This window comes from Apis florea, unplaced genomic scaffold (assembly GCF_048593485.1).
Source record: "Apis florea isolate Af1SG1 unplaced genomic scaffold, ASM4859348v1 contig_3078_pilon, whole genome shotgun sequence".
In the NCBI taxonomy this organism is placed as follows: Eukaryota; Metazoa; Arthropoda; class Insecta; order Hymenoptera; family Apidae; genus Apis; species Apis florea.
In genome coordinates this window covers 874,266-894,816 of record NW_028256702.1, presented here as the reverse complement: position 1 = coordinate 894,816, position 20,551 = coordinate 874,266, and the positions used below count along the sequence as shown (strand labels likewise).

General features: G+C 24.6%; 2 protein-coding genes across 2 annotated transcripts in view; one reads left to right on the top strand and one right to left on the bottom strand.

The window, feature by feature from the left end:
• LOC100872263 (uncharacterized) overlaps positions 1–8,262 on the top strand; it is a 17,967-nt gene extending 9,705 nt beyond the window's left edge. Inside the window, exons 7-16 of the mRNA XM_086908445.1 lie at positions 153–353; positions 466–569; positions 631–717; positions 1,275–1,428; positions 2,395–2,600; positions 2,730–3,032; positions 3,220–3,429; positions 4,733–4,849; positions 5,644–5,817; positions 5,909–8,262. Coding sequence (XP_086764571.1) covers positions 153–353; positions 466–569; positions 631–717; positions 1,275–1,428; positions 2,395–2,600; positions 2,730–3,032; positions 3,220–3,429; positions 4,733–4,849; positions 5,644–5,817; positions 5,909–6,060 — 1,708 coding nt within the window. The 3' untranslated portion in view covers positions 6,061–8,262. The remainder of the gene's footprint in view (positions 1–152; positions 354–465; positions 570–630; positions 718–1,274; positions 1,429–2,394; positions 2,601–2,729; positions 3,033–3,219; positions 3,430–4,732; positions 4,850–5,643; positions 5,818–5,908) is intronic.
• Positions 5,501–20,551, bottom strand: l(3)80Fj (lethal (3) 80Fj). The gene is made up of 13 exons (XM_003697079.4): positions 20,491–20,551; positions 20,309–20,411; positions 19,320–19,515; positions 18,895–19,234; positions 14,979–18,789; positions 13,394–14,879; positions 12,090–12,726; positions 11,562–11,906; positions 10,934–11,127; positions 10,636–10,847; positions 9,923–10,176; positions 9,587–9,808; positions 5,501–9,503 (listed from the first exon to the last, which is right to left on the bottom strand). The coding sequence occupies exons 1-13, from the start codon at positions 20,503–20,505 to the stop codon at positions 9,375–9,377; spliced, it is 7,944 nt and encodes a 2,647-aa protein (XP_003697127.3). The 5' UTR covers positions 20,506–20,551; the 3' UTR covers positions 5,501–9,374.

The window sequence follows — 20,551 nt, the reverse complement described above, 5'->3', positions numbered from 1 at the left end:
GATTGTTCCAAATAACTCGGAAATTACTAAATTATACAAAGAAATGTTTTATATAAATTTTCATAGTGTATAACAAAACTATAAATATATTCTCATTTATATATGAGCTTTTCAATATATTGATTGAACAATCAATATGTTTATTACAAAAGTTATGCTCGTTATGAAGATAATGGTTCATACGATGGCGATTGGGTAATGGACAAGATGAATGGGATTGGATTACGAATTTATCCAAGCGGTGCTCGTTACGTGGGTCAATGGAAAAATGGAATTCGTGATGGTATCGGGACTATGGTTTGGACTAATGGAAATTTTTATCGTGGAGAATGGAAATGTGGTTCAATGCATGGGTTTGTTAATCTGAATTCTTATAATTAATCAAAAATATATAATATAATATAAAACATTTTTTCATCTTAATTTAATATTATGAAATTATATACATATTGTAATATACATTAGTTATGGAGAACATGTATGGAATGGATTCTTCAACAAAACTTTTACTTGGCCACAAGAAGCATCTTACTCAGGTTATTGGCGTCATGGATTGCGTCATGGCAAAGGTGGATTATATTTTTATTTTATAACGAAATTAAAAATATTAATTAAATTGTTTTCATATAGGAGATATGAAATTTAATTCTGTCGGTGGAGCAAAGTATTCTGGATATTGGAAGGATAATAAGAAACACGGTTATGGAATTATATTTGGTAATATAAATAATTTTAAAATTAAACTTAAAAATATGATATATTTAAAAATTCGTATTTTAAATTTATTACTTTAATACATAAAAGAATTATTTAGATATCTCGTTATATCTCCTTATAATCGTATTAACAAATTTTTCACTAATGATATTTATAATAAATTTTAAAAGAAAAAAAATATATTCGTAGAATATCTCTGGAGGATTGATTCTAGATATTGAAAAACAAAAAAAAGAATTATTATATAAAAATATCGATTGGATTTATTTAAGATTTAAATAATTGAAATATAGATTTATCTCTGTTACATTATCTTTTCACTATCTCATTTCATTTAATGCAAACTTAAATTGTTTATAATTTAAGAAACAAACTCATCAATCAATCTCATCAAAATATTTTTGTATACTAATTATATATATGTTTATTTTATCTTTAAAATCGATTCTTCAAATGTATTTCACAAATATATTAATATATATGTATATAATATATATTTATTTTATTCGTTCAAAACATTATCTTAATTAAAAAATATACTTTTATCATATATATAGGAAATAATGGAGAAAAATTCGAGGCTGATCCATTATTTTTAAATGATATTTTATGTACTGATATTATGAAAGATAATAAAGATAATAATAATTTAGAAAATAAATCAGAAGTAAAAGATAAAGAAGAATGCATAATTACAGATCTAAAACCAAAGTAAGAATCACTACTTTAATAATCATATAATGTATATTACAAATATAAAAATTATTTTTTTTATTATATTAAGAATATATATAGTAATAAATACATATAAATATGAATAATTATCTGCATTTATATATATATATATATATATATATATATATATATATATACATATATTTAGTAGGAATTTTTAATAAAATTGTAAAAATAAGAGACAATTATATGTGATATTTAAAAAATATAAAAATAACTTTTAAATACTTATTAGATACATTTTTTTCATATATTATATTTATAAATTTATTATATATTTTTTAAAATTTTTTAATTTATTAAAAAATTTTAATTTATTATTTTTTTTCACATATTATACTTAACAAAGATTTAAATAGTTATGCGATTATATAAATAATAAATGTATGAAATTATTTGAAAAATTATTTAATTATAAAAGAATAAATAATCATAAATATATGTATGCTGAAAAATTTTCATTGAGATAAAAATATTTATACAATACATTAAATCAATAATTTAATTGAATAATAATTGAAATAATATAAAATTTATAATAATAATATAAAACTTCAAATATTAAGCTAAATATTAATATATAAAAGAAAGAAAGAATAAAAAAAATTTTTTAAAAATAAGAAAAAAATTAAAATAATATTAATTAATATTTATAATAATATAAATAATATTACATCATTCTTTAAACTTCATTCATAAAGAATTAAAATAATTTTTTTTTATTTTACATGTTTTAAATCTTTGCATAATATTTATTTAGATATAATTAAATTTATTTAACAATAATTAAAAATATAAATTATTTTATAAGTTACATAATATATAAAATCAGAATTAATAAAATAGATATTGCTAAAATAGAATCAGAATAAAATATGGAAATAATGATAAATTACAGAATAAAAACATTTAAAGATATCTTTACAGTTTAATTATTTGTAGATTTATTGAAAAACCTGCCGAATTGGCAAAAGGTTTCGTAACACCTATTCTAAAACCAGAACAATTTCCGTATTTAACTTATTATATAACTCGTCTGCTGGATCCAGAAAGTTTGGAACCACGTTTTGAACCTTCAATCTCATCTGGAAGATGTTATAGTTGTGAAAACGAATCCTGTGCTTGTTTACATTATGTACCTTCAAAAGGTTATTTACTTATATTTCTTATACTATCAATTAATAAAATTAACATATTATTTTTTTTATACTATCTATACCTCTATATTAAATAACTTGTTATCAATTTTATTATTTATGCTATTAATTTCGTTATAGATATTGTTATAAATGAAATTGTAAATGAAATTGATCAAAATGATTTTCCACAAGAACAGCTTTTTAAATCTGATGTAATAGATGTAAAAAAATCTGAGTGGAATTATGAAGAATGCTGGATATATAAATGTTTAATGATTCATATTCTACGTTTACGTCAAATTTATAATGATTATGCTAAATTATTTGCAAATCCAGCACCAAAATGTAATCTTGTAATGAGCAGACTGTGTTTATGGCAATTATGGAGAGATTGTAATATTCAAAAAAAAATGTCTCTTTCCGAAATCGATAAACATATAGGTAAATATTCATCAATTTTGATTATATTATTGATTATAGTTAATATATGTATATATATTGTTCATAGATAAAAATATTTATTATCGTTAACGACAAAATATTTTGGAACATTTATTCATCAATAGTTATAAATCTATTTATTTTAATATATTTGACATTAATATCTATTGTTGAAATAATATTATAGCAAAAAATAAAAGTACAATGGTGAAAGATCCCCATTATCCATTTGAAAAGATTGAAATCTGGCAATTTTTACACGCGTTGTTAGAAGTATCTTGGCACTTGTACACAAAATATAATAATATAGAAGTCGGAGAAATGAATGGAAAACTTGCTAATGGTTTGCACAAATTTTTAAAAAATGATATATTTCCTTATGTTGGAAATCATGTTGGTATGTAAACTACATAAAATTACACAAATAGAAAAAGATTATTATAAATATTTATATTGATATATCTCGCAAATAGAATAATTTATCTCGAAAAATTACAAAAAATTATTTATTAGGAAGAAAATTTCATTATATTATTCTTATTTGTAGCTTTCTAGAAAGTTATTTCTTTAGAAGAGTTAAAGAATTAAGCTTTTACAATGTTACATTTGCAATGAATCTCCAAACTCTTTTTTTTTAATAAAAAAGTGATAGTTTTTAGAATAAAAAGATATTATTATATCGATATTTTTGTGAAGATTATATACACTTGTGAAGATTATATAAGGACACGAGAATTTGAAGAATCGATTCAAAAAGTCAAAGAAATAGAAAAGATTGATATATAAAAATGTTCGAGACTTATTTATTAAGTTATAAATATAATATAACTATTATATATAAATTTTATTATATATAATTATATATAATATATAATTGAAGTTTAAATTAGATGAAATAAGATAGAAAGAATATGACATTCTCCGTTATATTGTCTCATTTTATTTTCATCTCGCTTCATTTATGTAATGTAAAATTAAATTATTTATAATTTAATAAATAAGCCTCAAGCCGATAATTTTGTATAATATATCAACTTTTGTGTTTATTTTTATCTCAAAAATCCTTCGAAGATGTTTTTTGTATTAATCTTTTATATTAATAATATATTATATATGATGAAAATTAAATTTGAATCTTTTGACTTATCATAGCATCATATTTTAATCCATATTCCAAAAATTAATCAAAATTTTCATATCAAGTAAAGATTCTTGAAATTAGGCTGGCTAATTCTATACTTTATTTTAATTATTATAAAAATTTTATTTTCAAAATTGATAGTAAGTGCATTTTTACGATTCTTTAGACGCACGATTTCAATTCTTTAATCAATGTAATATTGATTCTATCAATCCTTAGAAAAAATAGATTCTCTGCAATTTTTATTGCTTCCTCCTTCATAATTTTACTAATATATATTTTATTTCTATAAAAATCAATTCTAAAAATAATATATATATAAATGTATGTATATTGTGAGATAAATTTAAGAAATAAATTTCTCTTTCTTTATATATCACAAAAATTTCGAATGCCTAATGCAAATTTTTATCTTCATAAGTACAAAATTATTGTTGTAAGAAAATTATTGTATTTAAATAATAAACAATTTTTATTTGAGATATCTAGATAGAAAGAAAGTTTGAATTTTTGCAGATAGATTGGTTTATTAATTAAAACAATTTTCCATATCATACAGGTACTTTATGCAATGAAAATAAGGATATATTACCTATGAATTGTGTTTTTGAATTTTATCGACAAATTGGATATCCACCTTCTGCAAGAGATCTGCTTCAATCAACATGCATCTTGAGTAAGTTAATAATTGATTTATAATATGAATTTTTCGTTTGGATATGATATAAAATATATATAATAACATATATATAATGTTAATATATTTGGAGAATTGATTCTAGATAAATTGATACAAAGAAAAATCTCGATTAAGACTTATTTATTAAATTGTAAGTAATTTAAATTCGCATTAAAATGAAAAGGAAACAGAGTATAACAGATAGAAATTTCACTCTCTATTTTGCTTTTTCCAACGCAAATTTTAATTGCTTACATCTTATAATATATAATAAATAATTTTCAACCAATGTTTTATATTTATTTTATTCTCTAGAATCAATTTTTAAGATAATATAAAAATATATTATATAAATGTATATAAAATATTATAAAATGTATATAAATATAATATATATGTCAAATAATTATCAAGTACTTTTACATTTCGAATTGCAAAGATAAATAAATATTAATAATAATAAAGTATTTTTATGATTATTATTAGAAATCATTATCTTTATTTTAATTTTTTATATTATTATAATATTTTGGGAGTATTTGTTGCAGATTAAAAATTATAATAAAATAATATATTAAACTTAAAAAACTTAAAATTTATTTAATTATCTTATAGTTTTGTATACCAAAAAATAATTTAAACAAAATATACAAGTTTAAAGTATTTTATTAATAGTGAACAATAATGTGTTTGTACATTTCACAGTATGTATGCATGCAGAATCTGCTTAAAATCTAATTTTTATAATAATGATATTTTTACATTAAAATATATATATATTAATAATGTAGATGCAAAAGATTCACGATTGTTTGCCACGACCATTGAAAATATGAAAATATTTCCGGAGGGAATTAATTCTGTGACAATAGGTGAAAAAATTAGTTATTTACTAAAACTTAACGAAATTTTTACATTACATAATTATACGACTGATATATCAAAGAAAAATGAAAATAATCTAAGTATGTATAACATTCATCTAATTGTATAGCACACTCTATAAAATCATTATTTTTTAATTTATCTAAATTAAAAATATAATTCATATTACAGTTAACAAATTGTTGATCTTTAGTCAGCTAGGAGCTGTAAAAATGATAGAAGTTATGACACTAATATGTCCTGGAATAAAAGATACAAATACTGGCATAATTATAAATATGGATTATAAGGTATATGATTTTAAGGTTCAAATTTTAATGTAAATATAAATAAAATTCGGTAAATGTAATTCAAAATCTAAATGATTGATAAAATGGATTATTTGATTGTACTTGCTTTAGTATTTTTTAATTTTCGATATTATAATTTATTGATTTTTTTAAAGTAAACGCAATAGATTATGATAAAGTGTGCTATATTAAAAAAAATGAAAGATAATAATTTGATATTCATAAGTATTTTCAATTTTATATAATTGTATGATCAAATAAAATTACATAATATCAACAATAACATTAAATGTTATTTGATATTATCTTTTTATTTTTTGAACAATTATTCTTATGATTATTATATATTATTACTATTATGCAATTTTTATTTTATATATGTTAGAATTGTAGAATTACGAAAATGAAATTGAAAATAAGTGAATTAATAAACAAAATGAGTAAATAATGTAAACTGAAGATTATGTGAAATTGAATTTTAGCGAAATAACAATTTTAATTATAAAATTATTATTACTTATATTGAAAACATAAAATATTATAAATAGTATAGATTGTAAATTGTATTTATTACATCGATATTTATTCATAAACCAATATTGAATACCATATATAATTTAATACTTTAATCAATGATTATTTACAGATATTACAAAAATTGCATTTCTCCTAACTTAATTATCATTTGCTTAAATGTGTAATATATTTTACAGACACATCGTATACGGTATTATGCATATTTTACAATATAGAAATTGAATGTTACAGCTGACATTTCTTGAATTTTATGAAATAATACTAGAGGCAACGAAGGAATTATTATTTTTAAAAAACAAATCTGAAAAATTATTACAAACGAAAATTGAGAAGGAAATCAAGTCGGTAGAAATTAATAATTTATAAAAAAAAGAAATCTTGAATTAATGAACCTTTTTTGATTCAAAATCATTTTCCGAATTTAAAAATAGATTTAATATAATTTGTTAAAATAATAATAAAATCTGATTTTATATGAAAATTTTATCTCTCATATTATTATTTCTAATTTATTTCTAGTTTATTTCACTTTAAACATTTAGGATAACATTAAATAAAATTAAGCAGTTTTTACTGCAGTTTATTTTTAAAAATATACTTATAGTACGCAAAATTGTAATTAAATCAATTTAAAACAAATTGAGGAAAATATCTATTGAAGTAAACTAGAATTGCATTGGCACATTGATACATTAAAGAACAAGAACAAAAATAAAAAATAAAAACATAACTTTCTAAAGAAAATTAATAAAATAATTTATAAATGATATTAATAAAAACGACTCATTACTGCCAATGTTCCTCCAGTTCGAATAATATAAACTAAAATTTGTCATTTAATGACAGTATAAATGAAAAAATATTTTTTTTTTTGCACGTATTGTTCTATATGTATCACATACATCTATATAATTAAAAATTATAAAATCCTTGATGGATAAATAAATTGCCTTTACAAGGCTATTTTTTTAATTTAATTTAAGAAATCATAAAATTTTTGGCAGCATAATATCTCAATGTTTGCCGCTAATAAATAATTTGTAGTAAAATATTTAAAAGTTATGAAAAAAAGAAAATGAAAAAAAAAATAATTGAAAAATAATAATAAATCAAATTTATATGACTTTTACATTAGTACGATATTTTTATAATAATTTTCGATATCTGGAAAAACAAAAGAAGCTTAAATAATAAAATAATTAAATGACAAACTATTCAATGCATCCAACCGTAAAAGTAATTTGATAATGTTTGCACATACAAATACGTTGGACTTTTTGGACAGGTACAGATAGAAATTTCATTCATGAAACATCATAAAATTGAAAAGAACGTGGCAGTTGGCTCTCCTTGCAGCCACGGATGGAACGATTCAGTCTTGAGCGAGCAATAACAAAATTGTCAGTGTCATCGGAACAAGCGAATCCATTACGCATTTTCACATAATGATGCAGTGGAACTTAATCGATTTTTTTTCTATGCATAAAATATTATGCTAAATATGTTCATAAAAGTCCCAGGGCTCAGGAAGTCAGAGGAACGATAGTGTGCGACTAAGTCGCTTATAATAATGTTTTTACTTAAAATGCAATGTATACGCGTTACTTCTAATCCATTATATTATCTTTTGATGTCTTCCTTTTTTACATTTATTCTAGAGATACTAAATACATACTAATTATTTGATTAAATATAAAATTTGATTCTTTTTCATATTAAAAAATTTAATTATTAATATTTATCTCGTTTTCTTCGCAAAAATAAAAATTGAAATATGGATAGTGAGAAGAATGAAAATTTGATTTAAAAAAGAAATTCATTGAAACAAAAAAAGACTTATATATAAAAATATAAAATCTCATATTTAACTGCCAAATTAAAATATTATATAATTTATGTACAAAATATATATATTTTTACAAAATGTAAATTATGCAATGAATGAAATCATAAAATTATTAATTTTTAAAATCAAAATGAAAAAAAAATCTGAAGACAGACATTTCAGTAGTAGATTTAGAAGTATCGCGTCATCGCGGCTAAAGCCGGTTCAACAATCCCTATAAGTAATTCTAAAATATAAACTATATACCGATGCACATAACTACAGTACAGCACAGCAAAACACGCTTTTATGACAATAAAGCGCGACACTGTTCAAATCCTCGATAGCAAGTATATTATTCAGTTTAATAATATTTGATATTATTTGATAATATTTGAATTAAAATTAATCAATATAAAATTCTTATAAAATATGAAATAGTTATATATTTTTATTCAAAAATTATTTCAACTTGCTGCATAAGTAAAAAATAAAATAATTTATTTTTAATAATACTACTAACAAATCATACCAAAAAATGTACCACAAATATACAACACGATCAAAACTTAATTTGTATCGTAAATTATTTTCAAATTCGACATATTTCATTATTTTCTATCGATTCATTTATAAATTTATATTTTTGAGATAAATTCGTTATACTAATGATTAAAATATAAAAAAACAGATTAATAAATTGACAGTAGAAAACATTTTTCATAAAAATATCTACAACATGTATCCAAACCATTTGGTAAATAGGATACCTTAGTTTAAGTAACTTGAATGCCATCGAGCGACTGTTACATTTTACTTTGTTTAATTGATTATCGAGATACAATATGGAACGAACTAATGTCTTTATAATGCAACTAGTAGACGAACAGTGAGTCTTTTTATAAAAATTGTTCGAATAATTATTGATAGTATAATTATTAGAATGGGTGCAGTACGTAATGAGCCCCAGGACATACAATATCTCTCACGTAAGTAATGTATCGTCCAATTCTTCTATTTTGCCTTCAGGCTGAGATAAAACTTTACGCAATACTTTGCTGACTACGTCTGATAATGATTCTCTTGCACCAGCATCCAAGAAAGCCATACAACGCTGAAAAATATAATTTGTAGAATTATAATTAATCAGTATTCCAATTCAGTTTGTAGTATTTGTGTAATATAATTGATAAATACCTGATGTTCTTCTTCTCCTTGTCTCAATCTAAGTACTGCTATGAGCGCAAGTTCACTGTTAGCTTTTACATAACCATTTTTTTCTTTTGTTCCATTTACCAACATAGGTAAAAGTGATTTAAGTAATTCTGGTGACATTTTTTCTGGCGATATGTTACGAGCCAAATGAATGCAAACTTTGGCTAATAATTGTTTTACATCATTGCTATTGTTATTCATCGACTAAAATTATTTACATGATAAATTATTTATACAAATTATTTTATATTTATTTTTATATATGTTTATGTTATAAAAAGTTGTAAATATAAAATTAAATAATCTTTAAATTTTTACCCGTACAAACGGAGACAAAATTTGTTGAGGAATAGATTGTCCTTCATTCATAAGATATTGAAACAGATAACCACAAGCTCGTACACCATTCATAACAATTTGAACTCGATCAGCACTTAAATATGAAAGTATTACATTGCAAACGCGATCTTTTTCTTTATTATTATAGACAGTTGTTGGAGATTCCTTTAATGCGACAAATAATGCTGCAGAACGTCCATGTCTAAGCATCCAATCAACAGTTGAATCATTACCTACAAATTGTTAATTAAATAATTTAAATGTTAAACATATTATATAAAAAAAAAATACAAAATCACAAAAAAGTTATGAAAAAAATTTTAAATTTGAATTTTAAATATCTTAATTATATATGCAAAGTTAACATATTTATGGAACATTTTTGGAGGATTAATTATAAAATTTAGTAATATACAAAAATATTGGTTATTTATTTATTAAACAATTGAATTTAGCTTAAAGTGAGATGAAAATATTGTGTTTTTTGTGTTATAGCTTCTTAAACGTCATTACGAATTTGTTTATAATATATAAGTCTCAACTTTTGTGTTTGTTTTTGCCTTTAGAATTTCCAAAAATATTCCACGAATATATTAATATTTTATATATTTTATGTACTTATATTATTTTTTATTGTATAAAAAAATATTTCATAAGCAACATTTATTTTTTATATTAATAATTAAACTTACATAATAAATTTTCATTAAATGCAACATTAAGTTGATCTGGACTAAGCCATCGTACTAATGCTCCAAAACAACCAGCTACTGCATTTCTTGTAATGTCTTCAGAATGACCAAGCATACTACTTAAAGTAGCAAAAACTTGTTTCTTCATTGGTTCTGTCATTTTATCACCAGCAGGTGTAAGAACACCTCTTAAAGCTTGTAACATTGTTTCTCTGAATAAAATGTAGATAATATATATAAATTTTAATTAGAAATTTATAAATAACATACGAAAAATATTCAATTCTTTGATTTATACCTAATAGCTGGATCATCACCAGTTTTTATGCCAGTATGAAGTTCTGTAAATAATGGATCCACACGAGTATGTATTACAATGAGATTACTTAAAGCATAAGCAGCTTTTAATCTCACTTGTCTGTTACTGTCATTCAATGCTCTTAAGAAAGTAGTTTGTAATTGTGGTAAAAATTGTTTTAACATTACTCCAACCTAATCGAAACATTTAAGTAATTATTTGTATTATTTTTCTCTTAATATTTAACCCTTTCGCTATGGGCGATTTCTCCACTGCCCCCACTGAACGAGCTGCTAAAAATGCACGGCGCTCGAGAAAGATCATTAGCGGCCGCATTTACGCCTTACAATTCAAGTTGCTTTGACGACGTTTATTGAAAAAAAAAAAATTAATGATATTTCTAAAAAAAGATACTCAATGTGCAATAACTCCAATCGCTCGTCATATCATACAATACACAGCATTTTATGCAAAGCGATTATAGTTGCCCATAATATCTTAATAGCATCTTATGCAGAATGACTATAGTCGCCCGTAATATTTCAGTGGCATCTTATGCAGGGTGATTATAGTCGCTTGTAGTAACGAAAGGATTAATATTATACAAATAATATATATAAGAAATTACCTTGCCAAGTAAAATTGCGAGAGTTTCTAAAACTGCTGCTTTGACACTCCAATTAAAACGATCACCCAAAATTCGAATCAATGGTCCAGTAATATGTACAACACTCGGTTGTAATGCTGAAGCACTAGTTAATTTTATAACTTCTCCAAGGCCTTGAGCTGCTTGTTCTTTTGCTTCTGGTAATCCATTTAATATAGCTTCTCGGAATATCGGAAGAATAGGGGTAATTCCTTTTGGCAAACAAAATCCTGGCAATAATTCTTGTCCTTTTAAATCAGATACTGCAAATCGAACAGCTTGTCTAATATCTTGTACATGCGCAATTTGTTGATCAGATGCTAAAGTCTAAAAATGAAATTTAATATATTAAATTACAAAAATTATAAATAAATTATAAAATTATAAATTAAAAAATATTAATATTATAAATAATAATATTATTATAAATAAATTAATAAATTAAAAAAATAAAGATATATTATATTAAGATCAAGATATTCATTTATATAAATGAAACACAAAAATAACCTTGGTAACTGCTGTAAGAGCTTCCCAACTCATTTGTAATACATCTTTATCATCATCCGTAAATAAATGAATGAGACCTCGTAATAATTGTGGAACATATTGACTGTAATCTGCACGTGTATCCCGGCAAAAAGCACATAACAAAGTTGCAGCGCTTCGACGTCTAGATGGATCATCTGCTCGTGTGGCTTCCATAAGTTGATCCATAACTGTTCTAATACCAACTTCATCAGTAACAGACAGAATTACTGCTTGACAATATTCTAATTCTTGCACTTCATTCGGTGATCCTTGAGCACTAGAGAGAGCAGTCAACAATGCTGGTAGAATTTTATGAAGAAACCTTGTTAATGCTTCACCTGCTACACTTGCCAAGATTGATAATGCTTTTGTATTAACAGGTGGAGTTGTTAATTGAGGTACTAGATATGGTAGAACAACACGAGATTTTATTGCCATTACTTGGCGTAAACCATCTAAAGTATTTTCTGCTTCTGCAGGATCTGGTGAATTTAGTTGCGTTAACATTGCTGGTAATATATCATCTAATGCTCTTACTCCTACAGTTGAATGTAAACCATCAAAAGTTTTTGCTGCAGCTTGCCGTACTTCTGGTAATGGATCACATAATGCTTTTCTAGAATATGAATAATAAAATTTTATTAGTATAATTTATGATTTATTAGTATAATTTTTTATGATTAATTAGTATAATTTAAGAATATATAGAGATTAATATATTAATATATTTGCGATATATTTAGAAATTTGATTCTAGAGATAAAAACAAACACAAAACTTGATAATCAAATAAATCGTAATTGATATTTTTATATCAACTTTTATATTTATTATTTTTATCTTAAAAATTATGTTTCAAATGTTTTTCGTGAATGTTTTAATATTTTACATATTATATAACTATATATATAATAATTTTAATTATTCTACATTAATTATCTAAATAATAATGATAATAATAATAGTAGCAAACTATTGTATATGATATTTTAAATATTTTCAATAATTTAATAAAAAATGTTTCAAATAAAAGTTAATAAATTTAAAATTAACTAGAAATTGCAATATTTAAAATTGTCAAAAAAATTTTTTTTTTATTAAAATCAAAATCACTTAAACTTTTTTAAAATACAATATATTTCTGATTTCAAAACATTATAATTGATATTAAATTCAATTATTTATAATATCATAAATATTTCAAATGATTTTAAATTCAAATATTTGAATTGAACTTATAGAAATATTGACATGTTAAAATTTCGTTATATATGCATATTTACCTTACTGTTGGAACTAAACTGATTACAAAAGTTATCACCATATCCTTATTTGTACTTGTCATAATTTCTGATAATCCAATACATACACCTTGACGCTGATCAGCTTGATCACTTTGTAAACCTTTTTCCAAAATAGGTATGATTTCTGGTAATACTCTTTCACCTAATTTTCTAACTAAATCTCCTAATGTTCTTGCTGCCACTTGTCTCTTATCGTTACTTGTACTAGCTAAACAGCCAAGTAATAAAGTAAATAATGTTGGTAATATTTCTCTTAAAGTTCTTGGTGTATTTGTTACAACAACTTTCCATACATGAAGAGCAGCTTGGCGTACCATTAATGCAACATCTGATCTACCCATATATAATCCAGCTAAAACGCGATTTCGTCTTTCAGCACCAAGTGCATTGATAATGGCAAAATGCGATTGTTCAGTTCCAAAATTATCATCTTCACTAGCCGTTTCTGTTGACATTTTTCCCGAAACACCAGAGATTCGATATAATAAATCTCCAAGCAATTGAACTGATGAATATCTAATACGCCAATTATCATCAAAAAGACTTTTTTCTAATTCTGGTAATAATAACATAATCGCAGAATCAGCATAAAGATTAACAATACGTTGTCCTGCTCTAAGTGCTGTTTCACGAACATATTCATTTTCATCAGCTAAAGCTTTTAAAATAGGATTGATAATTTGTCCAATATAAGGCGTAAATTCTGTAGTAAACGCACTTGGCATGTAAATAAACATCATAATATAACCATCTTTCACATGAGGAGCAATGTCAGTTCTTTCAGCAGTACTAATAATTTCAGGCATAAGTTTATGAAGTTTTTCAACACCTAATCCTCTCACAACTTCTGAAAGCCCTTGTGCAGCACCTGATCGATCAACGCTACTTGTTTCAGATGTAAGAGTTTGCATCAACCAAGGAAGTAAGTCTTCAAAGCTGGATTCACCCATCCCTCGTACCATGGCTCCTAATGCTCTTGCAGATACACTTCGTACTTCTGGTACTGGATCTAATAAACTTGTTTTTAAACCAGGAATAATAGTTGGTAAATATGGAGTTAAATCTTTTTGATCAGTTAAAGAATACATATTTCCAATAATTTGTGCTGCCATTTTTCTTGTTTCTGTTGAACGATCCAAAAATGCTCGTTGTACTACAGGCATAATAAGAGCTAATGATGGAGCATCGATAAAATGTACAAATTGTGTATCTAAAAGAGTTTGTAGACAAGTAGCTGTTTTATGAGAAGGATCTTGTAAAGCTTTTAATAAAACTGGTACAATAGCTTGAATCTCTGGATTACGAATTACACTTCCAATAACTTTAAGAGCTTCTGCACCAGCTTCTTGAACTTTTGTATGTGAATCACTAAGTACTTCAATGAGTTTTGGAACTATACTTGGCAAACAACTACTAAGTTGTTTTGGTGCACAATATGCCATTGCACCTAATAATTCAACAGATCCTTAAAATGATAAAAAAAATTATATTCTTTGAATACAAATTATAATTCAGAATATAATATAATAATTATAATAAAAATAGTAATATTTAAATTACTTACCAGTTTTAGTCCTCCAAGAATCTTCTTCTAATGCTGCTAATAAACTGGGTAAAACAAGTTTTACTCCATGTGCAGACAATTTACTCATAACTACACGAGCTGTATCATCAGTTGCCGTTCTTACATATTGACTTGAATCTCCAAAACATAACAATAAATGTGGCAAAACATGAACAATGTATGGTTCAAATAATCTACCAAGCATTGTACATAACATTTCAAAAGCGAATAATGCTCCTTCTCTATGTCTGTAGTTTTTCTTATCCTGAATGGCATTAGTTAATGTGGTCATAATATCAAGCTGTTTTAATGCCAAAATTCCCATACCCTTGATTATACCTGCTAAACCATAAGCTGCACCTTTACGTTCTCCATATTTGTCTGATTTTAATAATTGATCCATTAATTTGTCTACAATACTTGGTGCATCATCTTTAATAGAAGGCACAAGATGTGGTAAACAATTAGCTACTGCTTCTTGTACTTGTTGTGATGGTGTAGAGAGAGCAGCAATTAAACGCATAACTATCGGTTTAATACGTGAATCATCTTTGTCCAAATGTCTTGCTAAAGATCCCATAAGAATAACTACAGACTGCTTAATTGAATCAAAACTTCCAATTTTTGGAGCTTTATCCATAAATTCTTCAAAAACTGGTAATAAAGAAGTTATATTTGCTTTTCCATGAAGATCAACAACAGCTACAGCTGCAGTTAACATTTCTGTACGAACAGCTTGATTTCTATCTCCTAAACCAATAGAAACAAAAAATTGCACAAGTTGAAGTACAGTATCAGCACTAAGAAGAGGTGCCAATTGAGCTAATGCAAGTGCTACACCTCGTCGTGGACCCCAAGTATCAATAGGTTGTTCAACAATACGACCAAAATCGTTTAATTTTGGTGGAATCATAGCTAATTTATCTTGATACATTTGTAATAATTTGTCCAATATTATTGGTACTAAATGGGGAACTTCAGTTAAACATTGTGCCAAAGCACAAGCAGCAGCTTGCTGTATAGGTTCTACAGGATGTGCAGTATCTTGAATAAGTTCATCAGAAAGTTTTTCTGCATCCATTACTAAGTCTGCAGCATTCCATAGTTCATTTGCAAGAATTTTATTTTCGTCACAAACATCGAATCTAGCAATCCATATTCTTCTAATAAGATAAAAAAATTGATCAGGATCTTCTTTCTGAGATGGAAAAGCTTGTCTTATTACTGTTAAAGCTCTTAATGCTGCATCTCTTATTGTAGATAAAGAATTTTGTAATGCTCCAATTAAAGAATTTATATCTTCATTAGTTGCTATTGCAGTACCTGGTTGACCACTACCAGATTGAGCAACATCTAATAATGTTGCCACTGCATGGGTCTGTACTCTTCCATTTGTGATTTCCATTAATTCTATTAACAGATCAAACATATGTTTACGTGGAAGTAATTGAGGATGTTTCATATCTCTGAAATCAGAAGAATTCCCTCTTTGTTTAGCATGTTCTTGTATTATTTGTAATCCTTGAACAATCATATTATCATCTTTATAGGATAATAAAGTTTTTTTTATAAAAGGAAAAATATAACAAAAAGTTGGTGCTGTAAATAATTTTTTTTGTCTTATTGCTGTTGTATGCAAGAGATTTAAAGTTCTTTTTACTGCAGTATCAAGATTTTCTTCTTCCCAAGCATGATTTAAATCACATTGAGGTTGTAATTGTCGTAATGTAACATGTGCTACTAAATCACTAAGAACTGGATTGTTTATTTTTATAATTTCTTTTAAACGAATATAAAGATCAGACATTGCAGGAGCAGCTAATGGTGATCCTAAGTTTTTTAAAATCGGAGGTAGAAGATCTTTTAAATAGAAAGATAATTCTTGACCATTTCCATGCATAGAGCATATAGTTAGAGATACAACATTATCTATTTTAAGTTTTAATTCTGTTAATCTTTTACGAATTGCACTTTCTTTTGCCATTTGAGCTTTAAGAATTTCTTCTTGTTTAGGTGTTAATTTAGGTTCTTTTATTTTCCCTTCTTTCTTTCTTTTTTCATATAATTCTCGTCTAAGTTGTAATTCTTCTTGCTGTTCTTTAAATGAATATACTTTGCTTTCTCTTTTCATATTCATTGAATTGAGAATATCATTTTCATCATTTGTTGGTAATACACTTTTATCATATAATTCTCCTTCTGGAGTGAGATAAATAAAATATTCATCTTTAGTAACTTTTAAAATCTCTACATCATCAAGTTTACTTGTAATGTTTGATATTATTACAGGTAGTATAATGTCTGGTATAATAGATATTACTTTTGTTAATGCATTTTCATAGCTAGCAATAGGTTTGTAATTTTGTACAAGTATTTTCTTTATTTCATGATTAAATGAACATAAAAAGTGTTTTGGTATAAGATTAAAATTCTTTGCAATTTTAAACCATAAATTTGGCATTGCTTTATGAATTGCAGGATGATGAGATGGTATCAATGCATCTCTTGTCATTTGCATAGCAGGTGATTCAAACAAAAAAGAACCTGAACAAATAGCAAGTAATCCATCTGCAAGACATCTACCAGTCGTTTCATAATTAAAAGATTCTTCTTTATTTTCTTTATCATTTTCAGATTTAATTTTTACACGTTCTAAGAATTTATTATATTCCATTAATAATTCTTGTGCAGGACCATATGTACTTAAACCAGTTAAAATTTTTTTAATTAACGGAAAACAGCGTTTTCTTATTTTATACTTAGGAGCAATGGCACATGCTACAATTGCTCTATGAACGCCATTTAAAGTTTTTTCATTCAATCTATCTCCAAATTCAGTAATTAACCTTTCACAAAACAACATAAGATGATATAAAATATCATCTCCACAAGTTGACAAAAATTTTTCGGAAAAGAATATTTGTTCATCAATTGCATTCCATAAAATAGTTTGTTTGTCATTTTCTACTTGATTAGCAAGCACAAATTTCAACAATAAATAAGCAGCTATTAAACCTTCTGTAACTGCAGTTGGTTGTGCAGATTGTTGTATAGCCCTTGTTAATGATTGTAATAATAATGGAGTTATTGTTTCAGAATAAGAAGCTACTGATGCAGAAAAGAAAAGTTTAATATAAGCAGTACGCACTATGGCAGTTGAAGTTTTAGCAGTCATGCCTTTTTTAAATGCATCTATTACACATTTTGGGACATTGTTTGCAAATTTGTTAGTCCATAAGGCCATCATTTCAAGAGCATGAATTAAAGTTTTCTCATGAACTTCAGTTTCAAGAACTTTGATGAAATGTTCACAAGCTGTTTCAGCCAATCTTTCAACACTACTTCCTGAAGCTGCATTGTAACTAAGATTGCCAGCACCTTGTAATACAGAAATCTTATGAGTTGCAACTGTAAGTTTCCCTTCTGATCCATGAAATACAGCAAATACAGATGACAATAAGTTTTCCAAAGCAATAGTATCTGAACATTGAAGAGCAAGTCTACGACAAGCTCCTACTGCTTCATCTCTAACTAAATCTTCTTTTGAATGTAAGTTTGCAAATAATCCTTTACTTATATCTTGACTATATTGACTTAAATCAAGACTTAAACCACTTAAAATATATCCAACTGATTCAATAATAATCTCTGGATTTCTTAACATAGCTTTTTGCAAAGCTGGTAATAGTTGACTTTTAAATTCATCATGAGATATTCTACGAAGAAGAGGTACAGCATTATGAACAACATATAGATCTGGCTTTTTCTTACAACTAATAGTTAATTTTATGAAAGGATCTATGGTGTTTGTCTGTAAAAAAATATATATTTGTTTAATAATTTCATTATAAAAAAATAAAAAATATTACTAATAAAAACAAATTTTTATTAGAAATATATTATTAATGAATATTACCTTCAATTTTGCCACTAATTCACTTTTTTTTGCAGTGACTAAATATTTAGTGAGTAAACTAGCAAGAACAATTACACCATTTTCAACTTCTAGTTTTGTTAGTGTTTCTAAATATTCAATGTCAATATCTTTAACACTTGACCATTGATGTGCTAATAAAACATATACTTTTTCTGTCAATTTTTTATCCATAGATGCCAAAGCTGCTGCACTCAAATTTGCTTGTGCTTCAATGAGTTTTGGTAATTCTGAATTGATGTTTAAATTGCTCTTATATCCATGTAAAACAATTAATGTTGACCATTTTAATGCAAGATATGCAGTTAAAGCTGTGTTTAGACTAAAAAATATTTTATTAATAACTTATAAAATATTTCATTAATATTATAAATATATTTGAGAAACTATTTGTAACATTTACATACGTAGGAACTACATTTTTATGCCATGTAGCTTGTTCTATTATAATATTAATCATATGTTTTATTGAAGGTTCTGGTTGTTTTTTTAATAATTCTTCAATTAAATTTTTCACGTAAGATTGGGAAGCAGTATCCTTATATCGATGTAAAGTAAGAGATATGGTTTTACAAATTCCATGTACAATCTTCTCATTGATGCCTATAAATATATAATACATAATAATAATGTTTCAATTAAAATGAGATTTTCAATATATAAAAGATATTTTAAATATTTCTTCTATTTTAATGCAAATTTATACAAATACTTATTGTAAATAAAATTAATTTATTTTCTCAATTTACATATTTTTTGCTTCAATATAAATTATAATAATAGATATATTATGTAATATAATTACAAAATTTATGCTAGAAATTTAAACAATATAATTCACATTTTTATGATAATATTAATTAAAAATAATTTAATTGTTAGGATTAAAATATATATTACTTTTATTATATATAATTATTTCATAATATAAGATATGAAATACATTAGTATGAAGTATATTAACTACAAAATATGATATTTTATATATTTTTCATTTTTTAAAAAATTTAAGTCAAAATATTAAAATTTAATATATATATATTTTTGATTTATATATTATATTTTGTTTTGATATTTGTAAAAATAATAGCTTTATCTTATGTGATCAAAAGTAAAACTGAAAAAAAACTAAAAGATTAAAAATAATATACATAAATTACATAAAAATTAGAAGTATTATAATTAAATAATTGTCGGTTAATAAATGTCGGTTAATAAATTGATACGTTATAAAATTATATTATATATAATGTTATTTTTTCTTAATACATTAATTTTTTAATATATTTATAAAATATATATATATATAATCTTTTTATTTTTCTATTATTAAATATTTTTATTTAAAAAAGTTATAAATTCTTATCAGAAAATTATTCACATTTTCGTTTCTTACCAGGATTTGACAACACATTGACGACATTTTGTAGAATCTCTCGCCGCTCGTTTTTACTGGCGGTTTGAACTCGATTTGGCAGATCTTTTAATGCTTTCGTTAACTATAATAAAATCAAACATAAATAATTAGTAATTACAAGACAATAATATAGTTTTTGAACTTCCACGTGACAGACTCACCTCGACATCCGCCATATTTCTTCAAAAACCGGACTGGCCTAAAGCGCCATCCTTCATTGGC